Below are 26,994 nucleotides of genomic sequence, written 5' to 3'. Positions count from 1 at the left end.
AAACAATTGCACATCACAATTATACAAAAGAAAATATTGCCATTTTGGCACTGTGAAACACTTGTCAAATTTTAACATGACTAGCACATATATAGGTGTGTACAAAGGTTCTTAGTGCTGGGGAAAATGAGACAAACTTGCCAGGGCCTTCGGTGGTCATGCTTGCAGAGTTAGCAACACTTCTAAACTGACGTCATTTTGTACAAAGCACAGCAAGCAGATGGCGATCTTTCATCTGCTCGTTGTGCCGATCGAGAGTGACGACCATTGCTAACTCCGTCACCTGCAAACATGACTGCTAGTGACACTGGCCAGTTTGTTGGCATTTTGAAGATGATGGAGGAATTGCAGGCGAGCGGTGAGGGCAAACAAGCAACTGCGCTTATCGACTTTCCGGTCTTTCTCGCTATCTTCTTTGGTAGATTCTACTAGAGCAAATACGTTTCCTTAATTTGTTGCGAACTTTACGCGCTAAATTTCGGCATTTTCGCAAAAGGTGTGTTGTCACCTTGTGGATTTCGAACGAACTATACTCTGAGGGACATTTGCCGCGGGCGTTTTAATCCGTCGGATATGTCGTCCGGTTTCCTCTACCAGACCAAAATTTCCGAAGGTAGCCGAAGTTGTCGCGTATCGGCGGAAGTTAGATCCGTGCAGCCACTCACAGAGTAAATTGGCGCATATTAAAATCTTAATTTTATGTTCCTTCGAGCCAGGCGCGTAGCCAGGATTTTGTCATTGGCGCCGCCAATGACAAAATGCTGTATGAGGGGGAGGGGGAGAGGAAGTCCCAGCAAAATAAAAGAATTCGGGGGGGGGGGGGGGGGGGCGGCTTCGTGCCTGCTTCGAGCAAGAAAGTTACGGGGTTCAACGCAGCGAATTTTGTGCGGGGTGATATAACGCCTCCCTAGGCAGCAATCTGCTTGGCTTTCATAAAGCCCCACCAACTTCGAACAAAACATGTTAGCTTTATTCAATCACGTATACTCCGCTGCGTTAGCCGTACTACAAACGGAATGCGTTGCAAGCACCACACTGGCTAGAAGAGGTGTATCCCCAAAATTTATCTCCTGCTTTTCTGGTGATAAAGATGTCAGACGAGGGGGACTTTTGAACAAAAGCACTCTCGCTGGAAAGTGCGAATGAAACGGAAAAGTACGCGTGTTCCCTACCCATTCCGCTTGTCTGAAACTGAGAGCTCCGACTCGAACGCCGTTCGGGGCCCTTCCGTGAGGGCGGTCTCCCGCGACGTCGTGTCCAGCGGGGCGCAACGCCTTGGAGCTGTCTCCGCTACGGGACGTGCTGGCCAACCTGTCGGTGCGCTACTGGCCCCTGCTGGACGTGTACGGCGAGGAGTACAACACGTCCAGGCTGCTCAAGCGCGTCCTGCTACTCTATCGCCTAGACGTCTTCGTGGCACTCAGGGTGCGACGGAGCCTGCGAAACCGCTCCCAGGTCCTGCTCAACGTGAGCACGGACTCCCCTTTTTGAAGAGTCCTCACTCATACGCTTCTATGTTCCCGTTAAAATTGCAGTTTTTCTTTCCTGTTTGCTCCCTAATAAATTTTGCGAGGGAATATTTCTAGAACGAATACACTGCCGGACAGTGCGAAGCAGAATAAATATTTTCTGAACTGGCAGGACAAGAAACGCAGGGTATCTTATTCCACTGTCGGACTCCAGTACACGCTCGTTGCCCTCCGTCGCGCAGCGGTAGCATAGTAAAAAGGGCTATGAGAGGTTTATTTTGTTTTTATTGGGATGCGCCGGCTAAGGCGCATATAATAAAAGAACAAAGTTAGGCATGCGTAGAGTGTCTTCATCCAAACGTGTACGCGTTTTTTGCTTGAGTGGTGACGTCTCAGCCATTTTCCGCCCCATCGTTTCTTTATGTCTTTCGAAGTGCGCGCAGCCCCGGTGAGACTTAGCTCGAGAAAGCAGCCTTGGCTAATGCTCAGACACCATTTTACCGCACAGGTCACGCACTGTGTAAGCCACACCGCGTCACGCGCTGCCCCACTTAGTGCAACAAAAGACGTCTTCACTCTGAGACAATCAGACGTGTAAGCACTCTATAGTTAGGTAATTTCGGATAATTTGTTTGCTTTTGGTAATTAGTTTGCCAGCTATCACGCCATAGTCAATCCCTCTCCAGGAATCTATAAAGTCACGCAGAAGAAGACACTCTAATAATAGCTTTATTTCCAAGAATAAGGTACAGTGTTGGTGGGGCTTGGGAAAAAAGCTGCTGAAACAGCTTGACTGGTCCCGAGCCCCCAGAAATCAGCAGCGGAAGAAAAAAAAAAAGAAGTTAACAGCAAAATCACATCATACATCAACAAGATGTTCAAAACAGAAAAGTCACAATAGCAGTACTACATATATTACAAAAAAATGAACATATAAACATGCCACTCACTGTTGATCAGTTTGGCTAAGAATTACTATGTTTCTAAGGTTATCTGCAGATATATTTTCAAGCTCGGTGTGTTGCGCACAAAAATAGTTGAGGGTGGTTGGAAGAGTAAACGCCGCGGTTTGAAGGCCGTAATTAGTTCTAAAAAATGGGACTACCCAAGGTTCTGTGATTCTTGTTGGATATGCATACACTTTTTCTTTTAAGTCAGCTAAGTTCACAAGATGCCGTACATTCATACTCATTTCAGCTTTATATTTAACACATAGGCTATATCGATACAAGTTAAAAATTTTAACTACATCTAGCTGGTTAAATAATTTTTCCGTTAGAAATTCCGGTGAAACATTGCAAATGCTTCGTAGTATCTTTTTTTGTAATAAAAATATCTTTTGTAGATTTGTATGATTGGTTGTTCCCCAAATTAAATGGCCGTAATTAATTTGTGAGTAAAATAGCGAGTTATATATTAGCAACTCTATTTTAAGAGGCAAAATATCTTTGTGACGATACGCCAGTACAACAATGCTAGACAGCTTTGATGTAGCATAATTTACATGAGCATCCCATGACATGTTCTCTGAAAAAAAGACACCGAAAGTTTTAAATGCTGGTACCACTTCTATTTTAAAAGAATTGAACATTATATCCTCATCTATGTTAACAATTTTACCCTTCGGACGAAACAAAACAGCTTTGTCTTATTCACATTTATTTTTAACCCATTACACCTACTCCATGTATTTAACTTTTCTAGCGTGACGTTTGCGTTCTCAATAAGCTCTGCGGGGCTATCTCCATTAAACAGCATGCTCGTGTCGTCTGCGTAGATAATAAATTTTGTTGAATTGCTTATATTTACAATATCATTTATATGAAGATTAAATAAAAAAGGACCCAAAGTGCTTCCTTGAGGAACCCCTGATTTGATTGGCTTTACATCGGAAAATTGACCAATGATGTCGACATACTGCTGACGGAAAGACAAGTATATTGAATAGCATGCTGGATTTCACTTTCGACATCATTATGATAACTTAAACGTGGTACCAAAATGATAGCAAAGTAATTGAACTGCCGCAGCATAACACTTTCCTTCAAAATCGCCAAGATAAAAGAGGAGGAGGGGTTATGATAGCTATCAAAAAGTCTTTTGAATGTTCTGCTGTCCCCGCTTTTTCAAAAGTTGATAGTGATTGCGAAATATTATCCTTGAATTGTGGTCAAAATGTGTTCTCTGTTGTCTATCGCCCTCCCAACGGAAACCTCTCTAGGTTTTTATCTTTTCTTGATAAATATTTATTTTGGATTAACGAAAACAAGCTTAATTTAATCCTTGGAGGCGACCTAAACATCGACTTTTTATCCCCGTCTCTAGCAGAGCGTGAAATAAATAGAATACTAAAGTGCAATGGTTTTGCAAACGTCATAAAAGAAGCAACACGCATACAGAGGACATCAGCGTCAATTGATGCATTCATTACAAACATGCATATCTCATCCCTTCTGCCAGGAGTAATATCTACTCAAATAAGCGATCATTTGCCAACTTTTCTTTTTGCTGACTGTCACACCGATTTATCACGACACAAACCTTGCTATGAAACATATCAAAGCATAAACGATAGTACGCTTCAACTTTTTAGAACCAGTCTCGAAGATATAAACTGGGATCATGTTTATCAGGAAACCGATCCAGAGAACGCGTATAATGCTTTTATTACTAAATTTACATCATTATATCTTCAGTGTTTCCCATTTAAAACATACAAAATACCAAGAAAAGCGCGCAAGCCATGGATTACTAACGAATGTTTAAACATGATTCAACGAAAAAACTTCCTTTACAATCGCTTTATTCGCAGTAGACGCTTAGATGACCTTGCAAAATTTAAAACTTAGAGAAATAAAGTCACGTCTTATCTTCGTCAGGCCAAAAAAGATTACATGCACAGATTATTTAACACAGACATATTGAAAAGAAGCGATCTCGTCTGGAAACAAATAAACCAGATTTTGAATGTCAGAAAAGCCACAAATCATACTATTGAAATTACATCAAATAATGAAAAACTATCCGGAAAAAAATTAGCCGACTGCTTTAATGACTATTATGTGTCCTTAATTAAGAGCGACCATGATCCAAATTGTACGACGTACTTGGGCCCGCGTAATTCCCACAGTGCTTATTTGTTTCCAACGGACGCAAATGAAATTATAAGTTCTTTTTTGACTCTCCGCAACAGTAAATCACGTGATCCGCATAATCTACAAATTTACCCCATAAAACATGTAATAGATCTAGTCAGTCCTGTTTTGGAGCATATATTTAACAGCTGCCTCGCGCAAGGAGTATTCCCCAAGAGCATGCAAATGGCCAAAGTAACTGTAATTCATAAAGGAGGAGATAAAAATGATATATCTAACTATCGTCCAATATCAATTCTTCCAATTTTTTCAAAATGCCTAGAGAAGATAATTTACAAGCGAATTTGCGGTTTTTGTGAGAAATATAGCCTATTAACACCCTGCCAACACGGTTTTCGAAAGCTTCGCTCAACAGAGACCGCCCTTCTCACTCAAAAAGAGCTCATTTTGGAATCTTTTGAAAACAGAGAAATTACACTTGGTGTGTTTATAGATTTTTCAAAAGCGTTTGACTCCACAAACCATAAAACACTCCTTTTAAAACTTGATTCCTACGGTTTTCGTGGTACATTTTTACAAATAATCAAATCATATCTAGATTTTCGTTGTCAGCAGGTTGTAATAAATAACGAATTATCAGACTTCAAACCCATTTTTGCCGGTGTTCCTCAAGGGAGCATATTAGGACCTTTACTCTTTAATCTTTACATCAACGACATTGTTCTTATTTATTCTAACCCCACATACGTTATTTACGCCGACGACACCAGTTTATTCTTTAGAGGCGCACAAGTGTCGGACCTCGAAGAACAAGCTTCCCATTGTTTGCGCTTGCTTCAAAACTGGACCATTTCAAATTCGTTAACCATAAACACAAGCAAATCTCATGCAGTACTTTTCAGACCCCGAAATAAATATCCTCATGTTCCCACTCTTGACCTTAAGCTTGGCTCAGAATTCATTCAAATTGTTTCGGTGGTAAAAAACCTAGGAGTGTTATTTGAAGAGCATCTCACATGGAATCAGCATACTGATATGACTGCCGAAAAAATTTCCAAAATTGTAGGTGTACTGTCTAAATTGCGTTATTTTATGCCTCAATGTATTAAGAAACTTTTGTACAACTCATTATTTTTCTCTGTAATTTCTTATTGCTTTTTGGTTTGGGGTACAACGACTTTCTCCAACATCAACAAACTGCATGTAATCCAAAAACGAGCCATTAGAATCATGGCAAACATACCATACGATGCCCATACTAAGTCCGTTTTTGAAACGCACAAAATACTCCCTATACCTCAATTATATAACGATATTTTACTAAAACGATACAATATGAGCATCAGACAACATTACATGGCAATTTTAAACTTATCACATCTACAACGTAAGGTATACATACACGATATACGTTCCACTTGTCACTGGATTATTCCACAAACACGTACAAATTACGGTCGTCAGATGCTTCGTTTTAACTTACCTTCTTTATTAAATAATCTAAATGTTGATTAGCACTTGCAAGTCACAGTATGTTCTATTTTTTCTGTTGCTGTACCGCTCTTACAGTGCTTTGTTCGCAAAATTGAGACGCACTTCCAATGTGATTATCTATTTTTGTTATGACGTGCCCCTGTTGCAATGCTAAGTTTTTTGTAGGGGGCGCAGACCCTTAGTCAAGCCTTTTATAGGCTTTTTGTCTGCGCCCCCAACATCTGTGCGATGTTGAATAAAGATTTGATTGATTGATTGATTGAATAAGAAGCGAAACCTGACCCCGATAGCCATAGATTTCGAGCTTTTTAATTAGAAGTTTATGATCGAGAAAATCAAAAGTCTTCGTGAAGTCAATAAATAAGCCGAGAATTAGTTTTTTTTTTTTTATTTTCAAAACCTTTAAGAATGTATTCTTTTTGAGTGAGAAGAGCGAGTTCAGTAGATCGTTGCTTGCGGAAACCGAACTGAGATGGGGCGATTAAGTTATGACTATCTGCAAATAATGACTATCGAAGGAGCAGCACTTTTTCTAGTCCTTTAGAGAAGACTGGCAAAATGAAAATCGGTCTATAGTTACCAAGATCGTTTTTATCGCCCTTTTTATATATGACCGATACTCTTGCGAGCTGCATTCGTTTGTGCTGCATTCATTCGTTCACGCATATGTGCCATACGCGTGAAGCCTTTTCGTAATCCACGAAGATGGCTTTGGTGAGGGTAAGAGTAGCATTGAAACCTGTCTTTCTTAAGCTGAAATGATACGACGTAGCTCTTGACAGCAGTCATCAGTATGAAGGCTCTGGATGGGGGATGGTTGGGCATGAAGGCGAGCGACGTGTGGGGTATGTGTTTACAAGGAATCCTGTAGTCCGGCAGTCCGAACGAAGTTGAGCAGGAAGTAGAGAACCGCCTTGCGGTGTTGCGGGGTCAACTGCAAATATGTCCATTGGAAGATCGTGTTTGCACGGATGTTAGGGGGGAGCTGTAGGCGCACGGGTGCTTCGAAGGTGATTGGGTCTTGTCGAAACAATTCGCCGACGAGGACACCCTTGCGGCCCAGATTGACAACCCGAGCTTCGGCCTGCCCGAAGGCCTGCTCCGCTTCGAGTACCCCGAGAAAGCCGGCGTTCTGGACCACTACCACGACTTCATCGTCCGGGTGGCGCGCTTCTTCCGCACCGACGTACGCCTCTCCACGGTGGCCAGGGAGATCGTCCAGTTTGAGGTCAACCTCGCCAAGGTGGGTGTTCGCACATTGCAAATGCATTGTGGAGTCTTATTATTAATATTCTCTTGGCTGCACGGCCTGTAATAATACTTGTTGATGATTTTTTTTCTTTTTCTTTTTGTAGACTGTGGAAATGTTCTTCAGCGAAAAATCGTTCCTTTGGACTTCCGCCGTGGTCAAGTTCTCGAAAATTAATACGTCCACAATGGTGATCACTTTCATGATGGGACTTATTATTATTGGTGTTTCAGTACTACAGATGTATTATTTTTACAAAAAGCATACTTTCTTAGGAAGAAGTTGCCTTTACTTTCAAGGAAAGAAGGGAATTGGAAGTGGACTATCTATCCCAGATTCCTTGGACGTGGATCATCAAGGACGTGGCAAGGAATGCGGGCATCAGCGATCTCGAAGGCCTCGAGGTTGTCCTGTGGAGCAAGAGATACCTCGACTACCTGTCCCACCTGTTTAGGCAGCCGGTTATCAGGTAGGCGTCAGGAAGTGAAGTTGACCGCTGTATCTATATAACACCTGCCATAGTATCTATGCTGTACGAAATAAGAGGATCACTCAATGGGAGCCTTTAGTTGCGGTCATGTTGTTCTATCGTCTTAACCAGAGCTGTAAACAAAGCATGAAGTTGGGCTACTTGCGTGATTCGAATGAAGACAGCACGTGTAATAACACCGAACCAGGCTAAAAACACACACACAGCGCTGGTCTAGGACGACAGGACAACAGCTGTAAAGTTCCTAAACCAAGAAGTAGTTATCCTCTGTGTATTTAGTTAATTTTGTTATTAATTTAATCTACTAGAGGAATAATGATAGGCGAATCACTATTTCCTACTGAGAAAAAAATACGCCGACAAAGGTAATCTCATTTTATTTGAAAGAATACACTCCCTTTCCTTCTTTATGTTTTTTTTTTTTTTTTAATATAGGCCATCCGGTTATAGTAATAGGCATTTGTAGAAACGTTCCCAAGTTGGATACCGCTCGGGAAGCACGCTTCGAAGGGAAGCATGAGCGTCCGATAGTGCTGCATTGGTTTACACTTGTCGTCATGCCGTCATCTTACCCTACCCGTGACGATTCCCGCTTGTTACTTTCTTCGAAGGTATATTTCTTCGACATAAGATTAAAGCTGCAGAACGAACTTTCGCAGGAAGCGAGCAAACCGAATCATGGCGGATGAAATCAAGGCAGTGCAGAAGTGGAAGACAAAATCTGGCAAAACCTTTTCGGCGATTGGATTAGCGAGCTATATCTACAGCCATTTCAAGAAACGTGGAGAGTGCATTTTTCTTGGGCTCAGGTGTCGCACTTCATGATTCGTTTTTCGGCGTTTTTATCGTCTAACATAGAAACGTTCCGCTAATTTCGATACCGGTCCCGATAACGATACGATGCATGCGCAAGTAGAGAGTTTTAGTAGATCGTTCGGATACCTCCAATAGCCCCGATAACGATACTATGCATGCGCAAGGGAGGCGGTGGCGGAGTATCGGGTATCGTTATCGGAGTCATGGGAACGATCTACTAAAACTCTCTATTGTGTCTGCCGAGCATCGGGTATCGTTATCGGAGATATCAAAACGCTCTACGAAAATTCTTCAATGCCAGATTCTTACTGGCTGCGCAGTGGTAACCCTGCAGATGTTCGGAACTCAATCTACCCAGCTTTCTTCAAGCACTCGGTGACCATAAAGCTTTCGTTCTTTTTTTTCTTTTTTTTTTCGTCCCACCGCGCTCGCTTCGCCGCACTCCTCAGGCGCCACCTGATCAACTACGTGGCCTGGCGGGTCATCCTGGCTCTGGGACCGTACACGAGCGAGGCCTTCGTGGCCATTCAGCAGGACTTCCTGCGCCGCGTCGGCCTGGCCAGCAACGCGCCCCGCACCGAGCTCTGCCTGCACGACCTCTGGACCTGGCTTCCGCACGCCGCGGGACAGCTACTCTTTGCGCGCTCCAATCAGCTCGCGCCCAACAGGGTGCCGACGAGCATTCCACTCTCCGATTAAGAAGCGATGCATGTGGAGAGTTGGAGAACGGGGAAGGGTGCAAACACGTTTGTGTAATAGAGGGTGTTGCGAATACTCTCCTCTGTAAGCGGGAGTGTTATGAAAGCTTCCTTTACATGTCCGTGAATGTTACAAACACTCCCCTATGAGTGAGGGCCTGAAAAGCACTCCCCGTTATGAGGAGAAGAGATGCGAACACTTCCTCATGTGGGGGAGTGTTACGATCATCGCCAGCTGAGTGCTTGGTACAGTTCAGCGCGAAGCAGCACAAACAGCACACCCCTGTCCCTTCAGCGTTTCGACGGTTTCTGATACTGAGTCATATTATCGTCGCAAGCCATGCTTGCTATCTACTTATCGAGAAGTTGGGGTGCTTGGAAACACGCCGTCAAGGCACTGAAGGGCGAGCCACTTGTCGCTTCAGAATTTTAGTTTATATGTTGTGCTTTTATTTTATTAGTGTGTGGCTATTGCCTCACACTAACTACGCGGAGCCTTACAAAATACGAAGGATAGTTAACGCGAAAAGGACAATGGCAGTTAGAGTAAACATATCCAAGTTTTACTGCTTATGTACTGTACGTAATGTTTCTCTTCCAGAAGCAAGTCCTTCGAATGTGCGAAGAACTCCGGGCGACCATGGCGCACAACCTGGACTACAGCCAGTGGATGACCGCAAATACCAGACAGCACGCCATTAGCAAGGTCATCCCTCTTCTTCGTTAATATCCGAACCCCGTTTCGAACACCGGAGGCCTTGTGACGTCAAAGGTGTCGCTTCCAGAAGACCTCCGAACGTGTGTAGCGCACCAGTTCTTGGTCTTTGCTATCAGTCCATTGCAGTGGGAAGGGCGAGAGGAGTCGTGCCCCGGTGGTCGTGCCAAATACTTTACTAGGGGACGCAACCTACTCCGCGCAAATTCGACGACCTTCGCGCCGACAGTTTCTTTATAGTTAGAATGGCTGGATCGGCCGCAGCTTCGGAGTTTTCCCCTTTGAATTGAGATAGATGTGCTGCCGCCATTCATTGTCCTGAAAACGCGCCGAGACAACGAAGACAGCCGTCTCTGCTGTCTTGGCAAATTCGGTATATCGGTTTCCCTTCTAGTTAAATATTTTGTCGTGCAGGGTGAGTGATTCAAAAGAGGTGCGTCCCTGTGCCACCTCGCGTTCTCATTAGTTGAGCTGATCGAAACAATATTTGATTGGCATTTCGTGTGTTTCACAGTGCCAGACACCCTCGGGGACATCTTGGGATATAAATGTTCTCTAACATTATAGCCTGCTTCTTTCTCTAGGCAAAAGGAATCAAATTCGTCGTCGCAGAGCAAAACCCAGACTTGATCGAGAACGTAAGTTGTAAGGTAGCAATTTATCGCCGGTGAGATGAGTGCTCGGGGAATTGTTCATTTACTGATAGATATATTAGAATGCAAACAAGCATTTTTTTTATATGTAATTTTTATCCCAAATTTAAGAGTGCTCATGTGCGATAGGACTTGCAATTGCTATTAGCTTACATACGTTTTGTATATTTTGTCAGTGATTTAATTCTACGCGAGGGTTGTAAAATGTGTTCTAGCAGCACTGTTTGTGTCCTTTCAACGTAACAAACCTGTCTGCCTTTTTGTCTAGTAAGTCGGGAGGCCGACTGCCACGAACAAGTTACAAAGGCAGTCACGGTTAATACGTGCCTGCACGTTCGAATCACGCCGTCACCAACACCTATTGTTTGTGATCAAATCTTTGTGACATACGATGCAAAGGGAGACGCCACAAAGGCGCGAGGAAGAAAGGCGCTCTTTGTTTTAACGCACCACCGCCTTTGGTCACTAGAAAGTGCAAGCGAAGTGCCCAGTATGGTTCAAAAGGCTCGAAATGTTCGTTAGTCCGAGCACTGGCAGACATGTCTTGGTCAAACTCCATGTAGGGTCGGGAGACGTCAACACAGCGTTGAGCCTCTTCAAACTTTCGCGTGTATGTGAGCTGTTCTGGCATATTCAGTTCAAGTCGTCATCACACACAGTTGCGTTTGACTGCGTTAAGACTGCTCGCGTCGAGCTGTTGCTGTGGCTACTCTTAGGGCGATTCATTAGGGAGGTGCTGTGCTTCACGACGCAACGCAGCTCAACGCAGTCGACGCAACTGTGAGAACGAGCCTTTATTTCTTTTTTAGGGGGGCCTCAAAGCAACTAGTGGTTTATAACGTAATCCAACGTGCAAAAAAAAAAAAAATTGAGCAAATTTGAGTTATTGGATGACGATCCCCACGGTGAATGCTCCGTTTCTTACAGTTCGCGAACATGACAGTGCCATTCGTAAGTATCTGCATCATTTACTTTAATTTGTGTCGTAACAATTCAAAATTATATTTAGATATGCAGAAACATAAATAATTTAAACAGCGAAAAAAATACATTTAAAGGGACCATGAAGCAGATTTTGAAGCTTCTTAGAATTTTTTTTTCTTAGAATCTTTTTTTAGAAACGGTGTTTTTCGACTTTCTATAGAGACCTTGCAATATTATCGATCTTTTTGTACACTTTGTACAAAAATACAAAATACAAAGTAATACTTTGTATTATTTTGTATAAAAAAAATGTGAAAGCCGCTTACAACTCCATGTAACGCCGAATCAGAGCGCAGCTCTTGAGGAGGAGGAGGGAAGGGTACTGGGGAGGGGGTTCAACTAACCTGGGGGGGTCACGTGACCTTGGGGGTCACGTGACCTTGGAGGTCACGTGAACCCCCCCCCCAATGCCGAAGATGTCATCACTGACGTCACTGATGACGTCATCAGTGACGATGACGATGCGGATACCGATGACGTCATTAGTGACGTCACTGATGACTTCACCAGTGATGATGACGATGCGAATGTCGGTGACGTCATCAGTGACGTCACTGATGACGTCATCAGTGATAATGACGATGACGATGCGGATGCCGGTGACGTCATCAGTGATTATGACGATGACGATGTGGATGCCGGTGACGTCATCAGTGACGTCATTAATGACGTCATCAGTGATGATGACGATGACGATGTGGATGCCGGTGACGTCATCAGTGACGATGACGTCATCGGGGGTCACGCGACATCGGCGGGGGTCACGTGACCTCGGGGGGTCATGTGACCCCCCTCGAGCCCTCGAGGCCACGTGACCTCAGGGGAGTCACGTGACTTCGGGGGGTCACGTGCCCCCCACGAGGTCACGTGACCCCGGTGGGGGGCTCGCGCGGTGCATTATGGGACATTTCCCATGATGCACCGCGCGGTTACGCCGACGGCGACGGCGACGCCGACGCCGCTAAAGCCGGAAACGGGCTCCTAAGAGCTGCGCTCTAAAAGTGAAAGCCGTTTACAACTCCCTGTAACGCCGAATTGGAGCGCAGCTCTTGAGGAGGAGGAGGGAAGGGTACTGAGGGGAGGGTAGACCCAACACCTCCTAGAAGACAAGGCCATAGCAACCCCCGGACGGATTCCATAGGGCCAATGGAGTCGAGTTTTGTACAGTAGCGCCGAATTCCTCGTCCGTGGTGGGGGGCTCTCATTACTTGAGCGAGTTAACTTATTATTTTATATTCGGTAAATTGTAAAATTATATTAAGAGCTAACCATGCTATTAATAAAATATCTGGCTTACTTTTCAAAACGACTTCTATATACACGTTTGGGACGTAGTAGCCTACTTTGAAGCCGTTTCTAAGCCAAGCCGTAAAGAATCCAACATGGCGTCTCTTTATTTTTGTAGGGTGGTTCTCGTATGGATCGCTTCGGGGTCGTGCTGGAGCCTGAATCCAGGCTCCTGAGCGTCATCAGTGATAATGACGATGACGATGCGGATGCCGGTGACGTCATCAGTGATTATGACGATGTGGATGCCGGTGACGTCATCAGTGACGTCATTAATGACGTCATCAGTGATGATGACGATGACGATGTGGATGCCGGTGACGTCATCAGTGACGATGACGTCATCGGCGGGGGTCACGTGACGTCGGGGGGTCATGTGACCCCCCTCGAGCCCTCGAGGCCACGTGACCTCAGGGGAGTCACGTGACTTCGGGGGGTCACGTGACCTCGGGGGGTCACGTGCCCCCCACGAGGTCACGTGACCCCGGTGGGGGGCTTGCGCGGTGCATTATGGGACATTTCCCATGATGCACCGCGCGGTTACGCCGACGGCGACGGCGACGGCGACGCCGACGCCGCTAAAGCCGGAAACGGGCCCCTAAGAGCTGCGCTCTAAAAGTGAAAGCCGTTTACAACTCCCTGTAACGCCGAATTGGAGCGCAGCTCTTGAGGAGGAGGAGGGAAGGGTACTGAGGGGAGGGTAGACCCAACACCTCCTAGAAGACAAGGCCATAGCGGCCATAGCGCTCCGAGTGGTTACGTCACAATGGCGGAGGAAGGAAGGCCATCGCACAACTACGTGAGAAAAACCATCGAGCATCGACGTGAGAAAACGCCCATCTCGAGCGGTGCGGTGGCGGTGGGCCGGCGCGCCGGCGTCGCTGGCGTGGCTGGCGTCGCGCGGAGTGGCACTGAACGCGCATGCTCCAGCCAGCTCCCGCTGCTCCCGCGTTCAAACTTTTCCGTTGCAGTTAGTTTTGTTTCGTGTGCTCGTCGTGCTCGCCTCGTGAGTGTCTCGTCTCGTCTCCGTAAACTGTCCGCGCGCGCGCGCGAACGTTTGTTTGGTCGGCATGCGGAACAAGTGCTGCGTTCCGGGTTGTCGGGGAAACTACAAGAACACCGAAACAGTGCACATCTTCAAATTTCCCGAAGACGGCGACCAGCGGCGGTCGTGGATACGAGCCATTCCCCGGGAGAATCTCGTTGTCTCGCGACACTCCAGGGTGAGAACTTCCCCACTGTTTCGAATTGCCGTTTCTCTTGCACAGTTTCGTCAGCTTTCTGAGGTTCTCGAGTTCCCCTCGATGTTACCAGTTGTGTGCAGCGCTATACTCCGTTCACCCTTAAGCTGAGGCTAGAAGTTTCGCTTTCAGAACGACCTCGCTGGCTTCCGCAGTGCTTTGGTTGCGCGTTCCTGTGCGTTCACACTTGTGTTAGCAAGTGCAGAAAGTTCGCGCTGAAGGCGGAACTTCTAGTCTCAGATTTAAGGTGAAAGGAGTATAGATTAAAGTCAGTTGACGAGCTTTCTAGAACGCCGTAAGATTAATGTTTGCACGAGCGTTTGTGCAAGGAAGACATTTCCTAAAGCCACGTGCTCGCGTTGGCTCGCGCCGCTGCCTTTGCCAGCGCTGCACGAAACTTGTGAGTAGGAGTTTAATTCTGGTGGCATGCGTCGTGCGTTTTCGGTGCTAAGCGCCCGTTGACAGTAGCGTTCGATGACGTTAAACAGCTTGCCTCGAGGACGAGAATACGGCCGGTAGCTGAGAGTCTGTCCAAACAGAGCACGCGTTGCGCGGGAAATTGCTCTCGCAGGCCCATACTTATATATAGACCTTTTCTGCGAGTGCGCCGCCATCTTGAATTGACGTCACTTCCAGTATGGGCGAAAACATTGTTTCGCCTTTGCCACGCCAATAGAAGGCATTTACGATATAAGCGTAAACGTCACACTTTGTCGTTTTGCCTCCCCTTTATTTTTTTACTATTTGCAGGTTGAAACGTTGGATTATTTTTTCGTCGCCCATACCGGATTCGCCTATAGGTGGCTGGGGACGAGAGTACACGGAAAAGGTCTATAGTTTGTTTCGGCAACCAGTAGTTTTCCCCAAATTTTGGACGCTGTAGAGTGTTTAAAAGAGGTCGTATGCTTGTAATAAGCGTCATATATGCCCGCGTAAAAATCGTGCATGTGAAAAATGGTCACATGCGTGTCTGCGTAATATAAATTTATTGGGACATCTCTTCGTTACGTGATCCGTGGGTCCAATTAAAGAGATGCTGACAAGTAGCTGTTATTTATACAAAGGCAACATTTTTTTCCAGGTGTGCGAGCTCCATTTTGCTGACAGCGACATTCTTCGAGTGACATCGCACACCGATGCTGCTACAGGGTGCACCGTAAAGGTACCCTTACAGTATCCTCGACTCTGCCAAGGTGCTGTGCCGCACAAATTCCGCAACTGCCCCAACTACTTGTCGACTACTGATGTAAATGTGAGAGAAGATCCAGAAGCCAGAAGAGTACGCCTGGAAGCCGATGCTCTCCAAACTGCAGTTGCAGAATCTATGGACCTGTTCCAAGCTGAGGAGGAGGCCGATAGGATTCTCGGCATAAAAGATGTAACTGACTACTTAAGAAGCAAGAAGTCTGGATTGTGGCATGTTATAGAAAGCAACAATTGCCTAATTTTGGTGCACATTGTTCACGATGAAGCACCATGGATCAAGTATTTAATTGTCCTGAATGCTGATTTGCGCCTTACATTCCACGTTGGGAAAATGGCGACCAAGAGACTAGAATCCAGTTTACAGATTCCTGCTAGCGTCAACAGCAAGAAGGCACTAATCAAGCTCCTAGAGAGCATTGAATTGTGGGACAACAGCTTAAGCACCCGGGATGCAGATGAGGACATATTCGAGACCATTCATCTGCTACTTGGCCAGTTGTCCACGACACCAGCAGAGGACAAAGTCCATGCCATTCAGTTCCTTAATGAGCAGTTGGCGCTACTATCGAAGAAGAAGGAGCAAAGGCGTTACTCAGTCGACTTCATGATTTTTTGTTGTATTTTTTTTACAATATCTCCTCATGCTTACAAGTATGTCCGCAGCAGTGGTAACATTTTTCTCCCACACCCGGCGACCATCCGTTCAATCTGCTCCTCGTACGACATGAATCCTCAACACGAGCATCGAAGTTCAACATTCCTGAGCTATATGAGGAAGAGGATTTTTGACCTTGATGATCGCCAGCGTTTTGTGACACTTATGGTGGATGAGGTTCACATAAAGCCCTTTTTTGACTATAAAGGCGGAAACATCACCGGCGTGGCGCTCAACTCCACGGAACCAGCCAACAGTGCGTTTGTTTTTATGCTTCAAAGCATCACGTCCAACTTCAAGGAAGTTGCCCACATCGTCCCTGTGCACCGAGCGGACGCGAAGTTTCTGCACAAGATGTTGGGAGACGTGATTTGTGAGCTGGAGAACATCGGTTACAGGGTTGTGTGTGTCGTGAGTGATAACAATGCGGTGAACAGAAAGGCGATGTCCCACTTCGTTACACCACCACCCAAAGAACCACGGATTGTGTATCCACACCCATCTGATCCTCCCAGGCCACTGTTTTTCGTGATAGATCCGGTGCACATTCTGAAGTGTATCCGCAACAATTGGCTCAACCAACAAGATGACAAAGTTTGTTTCTACTACCCAGAGTTTGAGAGTGAGCCGACAAGGCAGCGGCGCAGGCTGCGAGCATCTTTTGAAACAATCAGAGATGCGCACAACTTGGAATGCGAGCAAGTGCTGAGGTTTGGCTACACTCCGTCAAGAAAGGCTCTGAACCCCTCAAGTATTGAACGGCAAAACGTGAAGCTTGCTTTGCAGATCTTCCATGAGTCCTTGCCCCATGCCCTTCGTGCACTTGGATCGAAAACAAGTCTCCAATACTGTGAGGAAACAGCAAGCTTCATCGAAATCATAGTGAAATGGTGGAACATTATGAATGTCAAGACACCATGCAAAGGAATGGCAAAAAGGGATGACTTTCAAAAACCTCTCTTTCCTTCGATGGATGATCCGAAGGTGGATTTTCTCTACAACCTTCTGGACTGGCTCGAAGAGTGGAAGAGTACAGACTTTACCGGAGGCAAGCTAACCCCGGAGACCCATGCTGCTCTCCACCAGACGACTTATGCACTCTTGGAGGTCGCCAGGTACTGCTTCGAAGAACTGCAGCTGTCCTACTTTCTCTTGGGAAAGATTCAGACGGACAGCTTGGAAGAGCGCTTTGGAAAGTACAGACGACTGGCTGGATCACAGTATCATGTGTCCATAAGGCAAATTTTTGAAGCTGAGCATAAACTGCGGCTGCAAAGCACTCTGCCAAAGATCGCCACAGCTTCCGTAAGTGGCAGCAAAAGAGACGAGCAATGGGAAGATCTCTTCAAACGCACGGATGCCCCACGCCCCAATTGCAACGTCGTAGTAACTGAGGAAGCGTTGTCACAGATAAAGGACATCATCCCGGTCCTTGTCTATGTAGCAGGATATGCTGTGTATGCAACTGTGAAAAAGCTGAACTGTGAGAAATGCAGGGCTGTATGGTCAATAGACAAAACAATCACGGTTTCAGTCATGCAGCAGCACTACGACCTTGTGAGAGAACTTGACAGGGGAGGACTCATCCATCCAACAATGTTTGTTGTAAATGCAGTTGCAAACAACTATGTTGTTGTTGTCCAACTGTCGAAGCAGCCAGAGTTTTTGCAGATGCCAAACCAGCGGCAGGTAGCAACAGAGCTCACTGTTGAACTTCTAGCCAGCGATGAATTCTCGGACTTTGACACCTGTGGAGATGGACACACGAGCGAGCAGGTGCTTAAGCATATTTTATGGTGTAGCACAAACATTATGTTGAAGAATCTGTGCCGCAGGTTAAATGATAAGATAATTGATACGAACGCCAAGGCAAAGAAAAGGAAAGCAGAAACTCTTAGAGCCAAATCAACCATCACTGGACCTGCGCAAGCTCGCCACAAGTCTTCCGATTCAACTGCCACTCAGTGATAAGTCTTCTGGCTTTTGCACCTGTGAAGACCTCCATCTCATTGCAGGCACCTCGGTGTTATACTTTATTTGTGATATTTTGTTGCAGACCAACTGTGATATGAACATTATAATTGTTTATCGTGATAGTCACCCAACCAAAGAACTCAAGCCCTTTATTGCAGAGCGAAGACAGTATGGTTGTGCATCTAAAATATATGTGCTGAAGGTTTATGCCACATTATTCTGTGTTATGTGTGCTCTTTCTCGAGTGTGGTGGTGGTGATACGGCATTGAAGTCGACATGCAGTATGTGTCGTGCATGTCACGTCTGGAGAGCTACAAAACAGCATGTGAAATGCACATGCGCGGCTACGTGAGAACCATTGGATAGACGAGCGGTTTTCTTCCCCAACTGTCTCAGGTGAGAAATGCAGTATTTACAATTTACTTTTATAGTGCTGAATGCAAGTCATGGGCAGAACGATCCTCCAACTATTTACCTTTAAGCAGAAAACGTACTTATGAGATTGTGATGCTGTCCAGATTCAGTTGAAGTTTGTAGGCTTGTCAGGTGACATTGGAGAACTATTTTTAGTACCTCGAAAGATTTTTTTTTTCAAAGTTTTCATAGAACACTGCGATTTGCCTAAGAAACTGGATTGGGGCTTTGTCACTGCTGCCAAGCACGAATATTTTGATATAATGCGACTAATGTATTGAAGTAGGCAGAAGCAATAGACATGCTGCACCAAACTAGTTACAACTAAGTTTTTATGACAACCTAACTGGCTCGTTAGAAATCTTCACAATTTGTGGCAGGCATGTGATGAAGTGCACAAGTTTCTCCTATTAAAGCTTTTGTTGCAGTGTAAGGTAGCCATTTACCTAATAGCTTACTGGAATAAAAATAATATTTTAGCTACATTCTAGCTGACAAGCTTCATGCAGTCTTTCGCATAAATGTTCTCTGCTTTTGTAAACATTGTATTGGCAAGCATTTGGTGCTGTACGTTTTGCATTTGCGCATGCAAAAAAAAACAGTTCGAGACAAAAGGAATTAGACCACTCGTCTTCAGTGATGATTTCCGACGTTTTTATTTCACGCAAGGATGTGGTTAATTCGCTATCACTGCATCTAGTCATTTCGTTATAATTACTTCTCATAAAATCATTCATCTTCAAGGAATAATTATACCACTAGGAATATTGCTGTTTACGAATGAACACAACATATCTTGGGACAATGCTAAACACTGCAGCATTCTTCCATTTAACGTCGAAAATTCGACGCCGCAATACTTTTCCCGAGTAATAAAATCAGCTTCCGAGCTTTCATTATGAGCGCAGTGGAAGTTTAGCTAATTAAACACGCTTGTGTAACTAAAAACGCCGCTGCGACGGCCGATCCACGTGCGTTGCCTTCGATTCGGCGCTTCGACGCGCGCCCGCAATGGCCTTCCTTTGCGACGTCACGAGGAGAGCGCTACGGCCTTGTCTTCTAGGAGGTGTTGGTAGACCCCTCCTCCTCCTTCTCCTCCTTCTCCTCCTCCTCCCCTCATTCTTTAATATGCTCCGGGGGCGTCACCTGATCTCGAGGGGAGGGGGTCAAGTGACCTCGGGGAGGGGGACCACGTGACCTTGGGGGCCACCTGATCTCGGGGGTCACGTGACCTTGGGGGTCACGTGTCCTGGGGTCACGTGACTTTGGGGTGACCTTGGTTACGCAGACGGCGACGCCGACGCCGCTCAAGCCGGAAACGGGCGCCTAAGAGCTGCGCTCTAAAAATCAACGAAATCGAAACTGACGGTTGGCTTTACCGCTATACAAGCTCTTAAAACGAAAATGACGTCCACAGTGAACTGCCGGTTTCGGTATAATCTAGTGGCCATAAGGGTAGATGGCACGCCGAGCTGGAGTGGCGATATGTAGTTTGAAAGCGTGGTACTGGTTGTACCGAGTCGCGACTGCCAGTGACCAGGACATTCGTGCTTCGCATACCGCTTGCCAAGCTATTTTATGAATTGGTGGCCACGCTTCACAGGAGGCACGGATGACATGCGACTCGCGGCCCTTTTGTCAACGCAACGCAAACGCAGCTTTGTGTGTTTACCTCATTTTTTTAATGCGTTAGCATTAGAACACTCGTTTTGACGAAAACCAGGCGGTGGATTTCGTTTTGTCCGCGCCGGGGAGAGCAGCAGAAGAAGGGGGAGGTGGCGGCCGTGCGACGCTCCCATAGGTCCGATGCGCTGACGTCAGCACGCGTCAACCCCTCCCTCTCTCCCCGGCGCTGACAAACGGACAGACACCGCCGGGTTTTCGTCGAGACGAGCCCTTCGTTTTCGTCAAAGTCACGCGCACAGTTGGCGCGGAGCCAGAGAGGAGTAGTCGCCCCGCGACACCTCCTAGATAACGAAGCAGCAGTGCCGAATGAGATGGTAACATCAGAGAAGACCAACGCTGGCCACAGATTGGAAACGAGGGCTGCATCAGCGTTTTAACGAGTCAAGTTTGAGCCGAATGTTGACGCAACCGTGGTCGCGCTAGGGTGCCTTCATGTGCGCTTTGCTTAGGGTGGATGCATCTCGCCATTTTGTCTCACACGTTTATTTTTATTTTTTGTTCAGAAGCGCGTGAAAGAGCGTGGCCCTGCATGCGTTTGTGGCGTTGACTGTATTATGGCGACATTTTGTTTTCGTTGATTTCTTTGTATTTTCCCCGTGAGCGCGTGCTGTCGGCATCGGGTACTACAAAGGGTGGCATCACCCTAAACAGAAGGATATTGAGGCACCGGTCGCGCAGGAGCTTCTCCGAGTGTGGACAAAACCGCCACCCATCAAACAGTGTGTCATCATTTTTTTACTTCTTGGATTGATCTCGAACTTGCAGACAAACCATTCCTGGTCGTACTTGACCGACGTAGTGAAGCTGCTCCTGCTGCGGGCGTCGAACGAGTGGGACAAGATGCTGACGCACAGCGCATTCTTCGTCAAGTACGTGCGCCTTACCACGGAGTTCTCGTAAAGCAAGAGCACGGGCGAACACTCGAGGAAAAATTGATATACATTCGAAGATATTTGAAACGACAAACAAACAGTTAGGCACCAGACTTTTAGAAGTTTATAATGCCATGCTGAAACAGACACCACAGCACTACACCGGCGGAATTGTTCAGCGACAGAAGTAGCGCTGACCTTACTGATGCAATGCCGATTTCGGGCTGTTAGTGTTTATACAACCCTGATACACCGCTGCCATCGCTAAGTTCAAGTTAGCGCCGCGTCAATGCTGTTCCTAGTGTTGATTTTGCGCTATGATGCATGTGTGAACCAGCTTTAGGTGTATGCCTCATCGCGATACAGTGGGTATACCAGTCATTAATTTATCTTCATTCAAACAGCTAAGGCAGCATTGGCATCTTGTTCTAATAGCCGTGCCAGGGCTGATCGATTCTGAATCTGCTGCGTATATGAAAGGTCATGGTAAAAGGAGTGGACGCCTTTTTATTGCGAAAGCATGAACTGCCCCATGGAGCGAAGTCGGTGCTATCTGTAGCAGCGAAAAACGGCACCTAAATTCTGTCTGTAGCAGCGAAAAACGGCACCTCAATTCCCATTGGCTTAGCGAAACGGCAGTTAAATTCCTAATCGCCAAAAGCAGAGCAACGCAGATGCTTCGTCATAGATGCCGTCGAGGCGCTCAAGGACAAAGCGGACGCGCCTCAGAAACAAAAACAAAGAAAAGCATGTCAAAGCTGATGCATCGTCACGGAAGCCTGCGCAATTAAGGGGGGGGGGGGGGGGGGGGGCGTAATGTCACCGCCGGAGCGCCGTGTGAAAAAAGGAAGACGTGGCGCTCTGCTTGTACGAATACGCTGCGTGTAGAAATGCGAAAGCATTCCTACACGTAAGCAGTCTTAATTGTCTTCGTCTGATTTCTTGTTACTGAGACTGCGCTATCATTAGGTAAAACTGCATATGCACTTCCCATTGTCTAACCCGACTAAAAAAAGGCCGATTGATTGAGCTCCAGCTCATCGGGGCTTGGCAAACATCCACGAGTCTGTGAGAGTGAATTGTAGTTCGAGAAGTCGAATATTTCAACTTCACTGATCTTGCTCTGACGGGGTGCTTTTGGCTTTCAGTGATGTCCCCCAATCTTCGCTGGAAGTTCACTACGACCCAATCTTCAATACTGTAGGTAAAGCTATGTTCACACTACGGACTCAACGCGCCGATCTTTCACAACACACGCAATCGTAAGCCTAACAAACATAACGGTTTCGTTCAGACTACGAGCAGAATAATAACTACGTGCGCACCTGACGGTAAAATTCGTGCATGAGGGTGTGAAAGGGTCTTCAACTTTTACGCCTTTTAACGATACGACCAATACGTATTAGCCAATGCGCGGCAAGGTTTCGCTTAGCTTCTAGTGGTCACGGGACTTCCGCCTCCCCGTCAGCCCACGCTCCAGAGTGGCGAGCGCGGTGCTTTGGAACAACTGGCCATTTCTGCACGGTAGCTTTCTAAGCTTACGGATTCTAGCTCCCAGGGTGTTACATTGCATCCTTGGCCGGCCTGTTGTGGCGTGTGTATCATTTGAAGTTAGTAAATTTTGTGCTGTGCTCGTTTCCGCGAGTAGAGACTGGCGCGTAGGTATGGGGACGTTGTTGACGGACGAGCTGCTGATAGAAGTGCGCGCAAGGCCGATACTCTATGACCAGCCAGCGCCTCAAGGTGTACTGAGACACTCAACGAAAGATGAACGCTTGGAGAGAAATATTCGTTGTGCTTGGACAAAACGGTAAGTCCGTTTTAACTTGTGTATGCTCGGCGCTGACACAAGCAGAAAATTGCGCGATATTGAAGAAAGCTCTGGTTTTGTGGTAAATGCTCACTAATTATGGAGCTACAAGAGCTGTCGAAGCTTGGCTCGCGCAGGCAATGTATATTCTTCAGTATTGATATTACAGTTCTGTTTCCGTGTTGACTTAACCTGAGACAGGGGTAGAGAAGAAACATCAAAATGTAGAAGAGATAAAAAATATACAAGACGACGTTTTTCTTAGACGTCGTCTCTTCTACGTTTCTGTTTCTTCTACGTTTTGATGTTTCTTCTCTGCCCCAGTCTCAAGTTATTTCAACATGGTTAATATTGCTCGCCTGCACCCTTGCGATATATATATATATATATATATATATATATATATATATATATATATATTTTTTTTTTTTTTTTTTTTTTTTTTCATTTTTGTGTGCAGGCTATGCAGATTAGCGATTATATCGGTCGCTCCGCTGCTTGCAAAAGGATCGCGAGGCCGTTCACGAACGTGTGCGTTGTTTACTGCTCGATATTTTCTCGCGCCATGCGTCCGCTAGTTTATAACATTTATAACCTAAATGTTTTCCGAAGGTCACATTACATTTTAAAAAACATATATTAGTGGGTCGGTCATTGTGAAATCTGAACTTGCGTTTATATCTTGTTTTGTTCCTTCCAACGCAGAGACAGTTCTTCAACACACGTGAAACAGCCTAAGACTAAAGTTTCGTAGGCTATAAGGAAGGTGTACACACCGTCGGAAAGTGGAGCTGCGGACGTGCCAACTAAATGGATCCTCTTTCCACATCTGATGTTCCTCGCCGATGCAATCCAGAGCTGGAGGTAGACATTCAACGCTATTATGCCCAGTTTGTGTGCTTACCGATACTACTTTAGCTATTTTGGCCCATTCGTTCTTTACTTCTTTTGTATACCGTTTCGCTGAAGTCTAATTTGGCATTTTACGTGCCGATTGACTATTTCCTAACTTAATATTAGATCATGAAAGCTTCCTAACAATTAATATCTTGTGCATTATAGCCTTTGCGAAGTGAAGATGAAAATACTTCCTTGTGTAAAGCACTTTCTACGTCTATTAAAGCTTGCATAATCTATCAGAGAGTGTACCTGATGCAGCTAATTGCAAATAAAACATTTTTTTTTTTATAATTCAGCATCATCTCCATCATCGGAGGAAAGCCCAACAAAGCGGCGACAAAGCGCAACTTCCACCAGCGCCAACTCCAGGCAGTGACTCAAGCCCACCAGACGTATAGTGTTGCGCAGCTCTTTTCACACGGACAGTCGTGATGAGACAACGTTTGCCTCAGGCAGTGACTCTAGCAGGTCGGTCGGAATGCTGTGCAACTTCTTTTACGTGGACAGTCGTGACGAGACAGTGCTGGATGACGACTTTGCACCAGAGCCAACGTCTAACGACCAGCACATCCAAGAACCGCCGCTCTCGCCAGGGGAGCGTGACAAAGTCCATGCAGGTGCATTGACAGGAACTTTTCGCAGCGATTTCACTCGCATTTTAAATTCGAAGAAATGCAAAAGCCAAATACCAGAAAGGAGGCAAGTTGACATTGATGATTGAATGGTTGCTACATTGACTGAAAACAGGCATCGACTACACGAAATGAGGTCAACAGCAACCACAGATGGCGATGAGATTTCCCTCCTTAGCATGAAGCCACTCATAATCAGGCTGAATGATAGAAGCAAGAAAAAAAAATGAAGCTGAAAGTGTGCACTTCATCACTGGAGGCGGCATTTCCTTAATATGTCACATCACTGAAGCTGGACGTCACGTCCAGCTTAAGTGATCCAGTTTAAAGCAGGCGCAACATGTTTTGTACAGGAAGAAACGTGGTGACGAGAGTTAATTTTGTTCCAAATTTAGTGAACTGTACTTTGTTTCAGCTTAATTTGTGCGGCTAAAGTTATCTGATGCTCTAACACATCGTTTTTTTTTTTCTTTTTGTTTCTTTATGTACCTGTACCATGGAATGAATATGAATTGACGTTATGGTTGGTTTCGTGTATTTATCTAATTTGACTTTTAAGTGTTCGGTTCATTCTTTTTTTAGTCGTTGTAACCTACATAGTTTTAACAAAATTTGGGCGAAATCCGTTTTTTCAAACAAAATAGTTATTGTACTTGGTATTTTGTATTACAAACATAAGCTGTGGCACTTGAAAAAAAAAACACACACACAATCACCAAGACTGTAAAGAACTAACGCTGCTTGTACTAAAGCGAAATAACAGCGGCGGCTACACTTGGCAAAGTGTTACCCAGCCTTTAAGCCCATTGCCAGCTACAGCGCCGGGGCCGTGAAAGTAGCTCGCAAAGCTGTCCTGTACGTCCGCTGCCCTTTTAGAGCCGTTATTGGAGCCTTGATGGGTTCCTTGTTGGAGCGGCTAGACCGAATTCCTCCAGTAGCCTAGAACAAGTTATCTTGAGGTGTTGGCAGTGTCAGCAAACTGCGGAGGACAGTAGCCACCAGCCTGCCTGCCTTCTTGCATCAAGTGATTGGGAAGGCAGCAACAAGCATCCACGACTGCAATCGCATTATCTGGCAACAGGCTCATTCGATTTCTGAGCATCCTCCAACATGTACACATAATACCAAAGGCAATCTCAATGCACATTCGGGTTCTTGACAACCTGTAGTTGTAGATGCTTTTTGGCTATTTGCTTTCTGTACGCCTGGATACGGCTTCATCAAGTTAACCTCGAAAGGAAAGGCGTTATCTTCTGCTAGGACATGCGGAAGCACAGGACTACCGTTCTGTAGCCCGCTGGGAGCAGGAAAGCCCGTAATGTCCGTTGTCGACTGATCTCCCCAACTCTGACGATGCAAAAACACCACCATCGCTCTCACGGCCATAGCAACCTAAATAGACCGTTGTACACCTGTAGCTCTCGTCACAGGATGCCATGAGGTTCACGCTGAAGCTCTGCTTGTAATTAAAAATACAGACTACGGAGTTCAGCGGGGCTTTCAAATGAGTGTCTTTTCCATCGACAGCTCCCGCACAGGGAAGTCCCACTTCCATTAAAATTCATCGGAAATAGCAATCATCCGTTGGCGGTTCAATCCCTGGAGGACTTTTGGCTGAGAGTAGTTCATATTGCCCGGCACACTGCAAGAAGTAGTTGGGAAATTGTAGACTTCCCAACCCTGAAGCTGTAGTGCAGAAATTGGTAGCTGTCTTTTGTGGCCAGGAACCTGAAAATAGACAGGACAGTCTCAGAGCCGCAAGCCTTTTGTTCGCAATTCGTAACCTTTTTGCTACCGCGTATTCAAACTACGACCACAACAAAGAATTGATATCATTTGTTAATCGGGTATGGGAAACGGACAGGACTGCCCTCATATTGTATTAGTCTACATGAATAAAGGGGGAGCGAAGACAATTTTAAACTTAAAAAAAGTGTTTTCCGACTCACTGGGAATCTAGCACACCACTCAATTGTTTATAGGCGTTTAGGGCGCCTTTTTCTGTGCCAGCAAATAAACAAAAGAAACAGAAACTGACTATCTCCATTTTCAATGTATGGGCTTCCGAAAAGGGCTCAGAACAAAGTTCGGAACCACTCGCTCGGAACAATATCTATTCGGTGAGAAGCTGCACATACACGACATATATTTTGTCGAGCACTGCAGCTGCACACGAAGCACTTCCGCTAACTGATATGGCGATGCTTACCTGAGGGTGACTGCCAAACGTTCAGCCGATGACAGCGATGCCTACAGGTGCGTGCTTTGAACCTTAATATGTGGTCGGTCGAGGCTCTCGAGGAACTTGAACTGCTGTGGCGACATGCGCCTGAAGTTGTGAAACATCGCCGTATTCCCGGCTCTGAGCTTGGCAGAAGGTTATGGAAGTCGCCGTCCACGGCTCTGTCCAGGCACACTTGCATCACCCAAACAGTTCTACGGCGCCTTCCGTCTGCGGTTAATTGCATAGATAACGATAAATTCATTCTGCATTTGTATGTTTTCTGCCTCTGCCAGAAATCGCTCATTGACAGACGCCATTTTCAACCTCTAGCTACGTCAATTATACGCTTTGCACTCTGATTGGTCTGTTGTAAAATCATTGACTCACTTAGCGATCAATGTGAACCAAAAACGGTTTTAAGCACCGTAA

The 26,994-nt window shown here is 45.8% G+C and overlaps 1 protein-coding gene and 1 pseudogene across 1 annotated transcript; both read left to right on the top strand.

Annotated features, from left to right (window-relative positions):
- Positions 1–9,897: 9,897 nt before the first annotated feature.
- LOC121835767 lies at positions 9,898–17,870 on the top strand (the record flags this gene model as incomplete). Its single annotated transcript, XM_042290248.1, has 3 exons — positions 9,898–10,017; positions 10,611–10,664; positions 15,273–17,870. Coding segments are annotated over exons 1-3 (2,772 nt in total), but the record flags the coding sequence as incomplete, so codon positions are not given.
- A 4,793-nt stretch (positions 17,871–22,663) lies between these two features.
- On the top strand, positions 22,664–23,677 carry LOC121835766 (annotated as a pseudogene).
- Positions 23,678–26,994: the final 3,317 nt, after the last annotated feature.

The sequence above is a fragment of the Ixodes scapularis genome, unplaced genomic scaffold, assembly GCF_016920785.2.
Source record: "Ixodes scapularis isolate PalLabHiFi unplaced genomic scaffold, ASM1692078v2 PGA_scaffold1__304_contigs__length_218370807, whole genome shotgun sequence".
NCBI classification, from domain to species: domain Eukaryota; kingdom Metazoa; phylum Arthropoda; class Arachnida; order Ixodida; family Ixodidae; genus Ixodes; species Ixodes scapularis.
The sequence above is the reverse complement of the archived record's forward strand: the minus strand, read 5'-3'. Positions and strand labels throughout refer to the sequence as shown.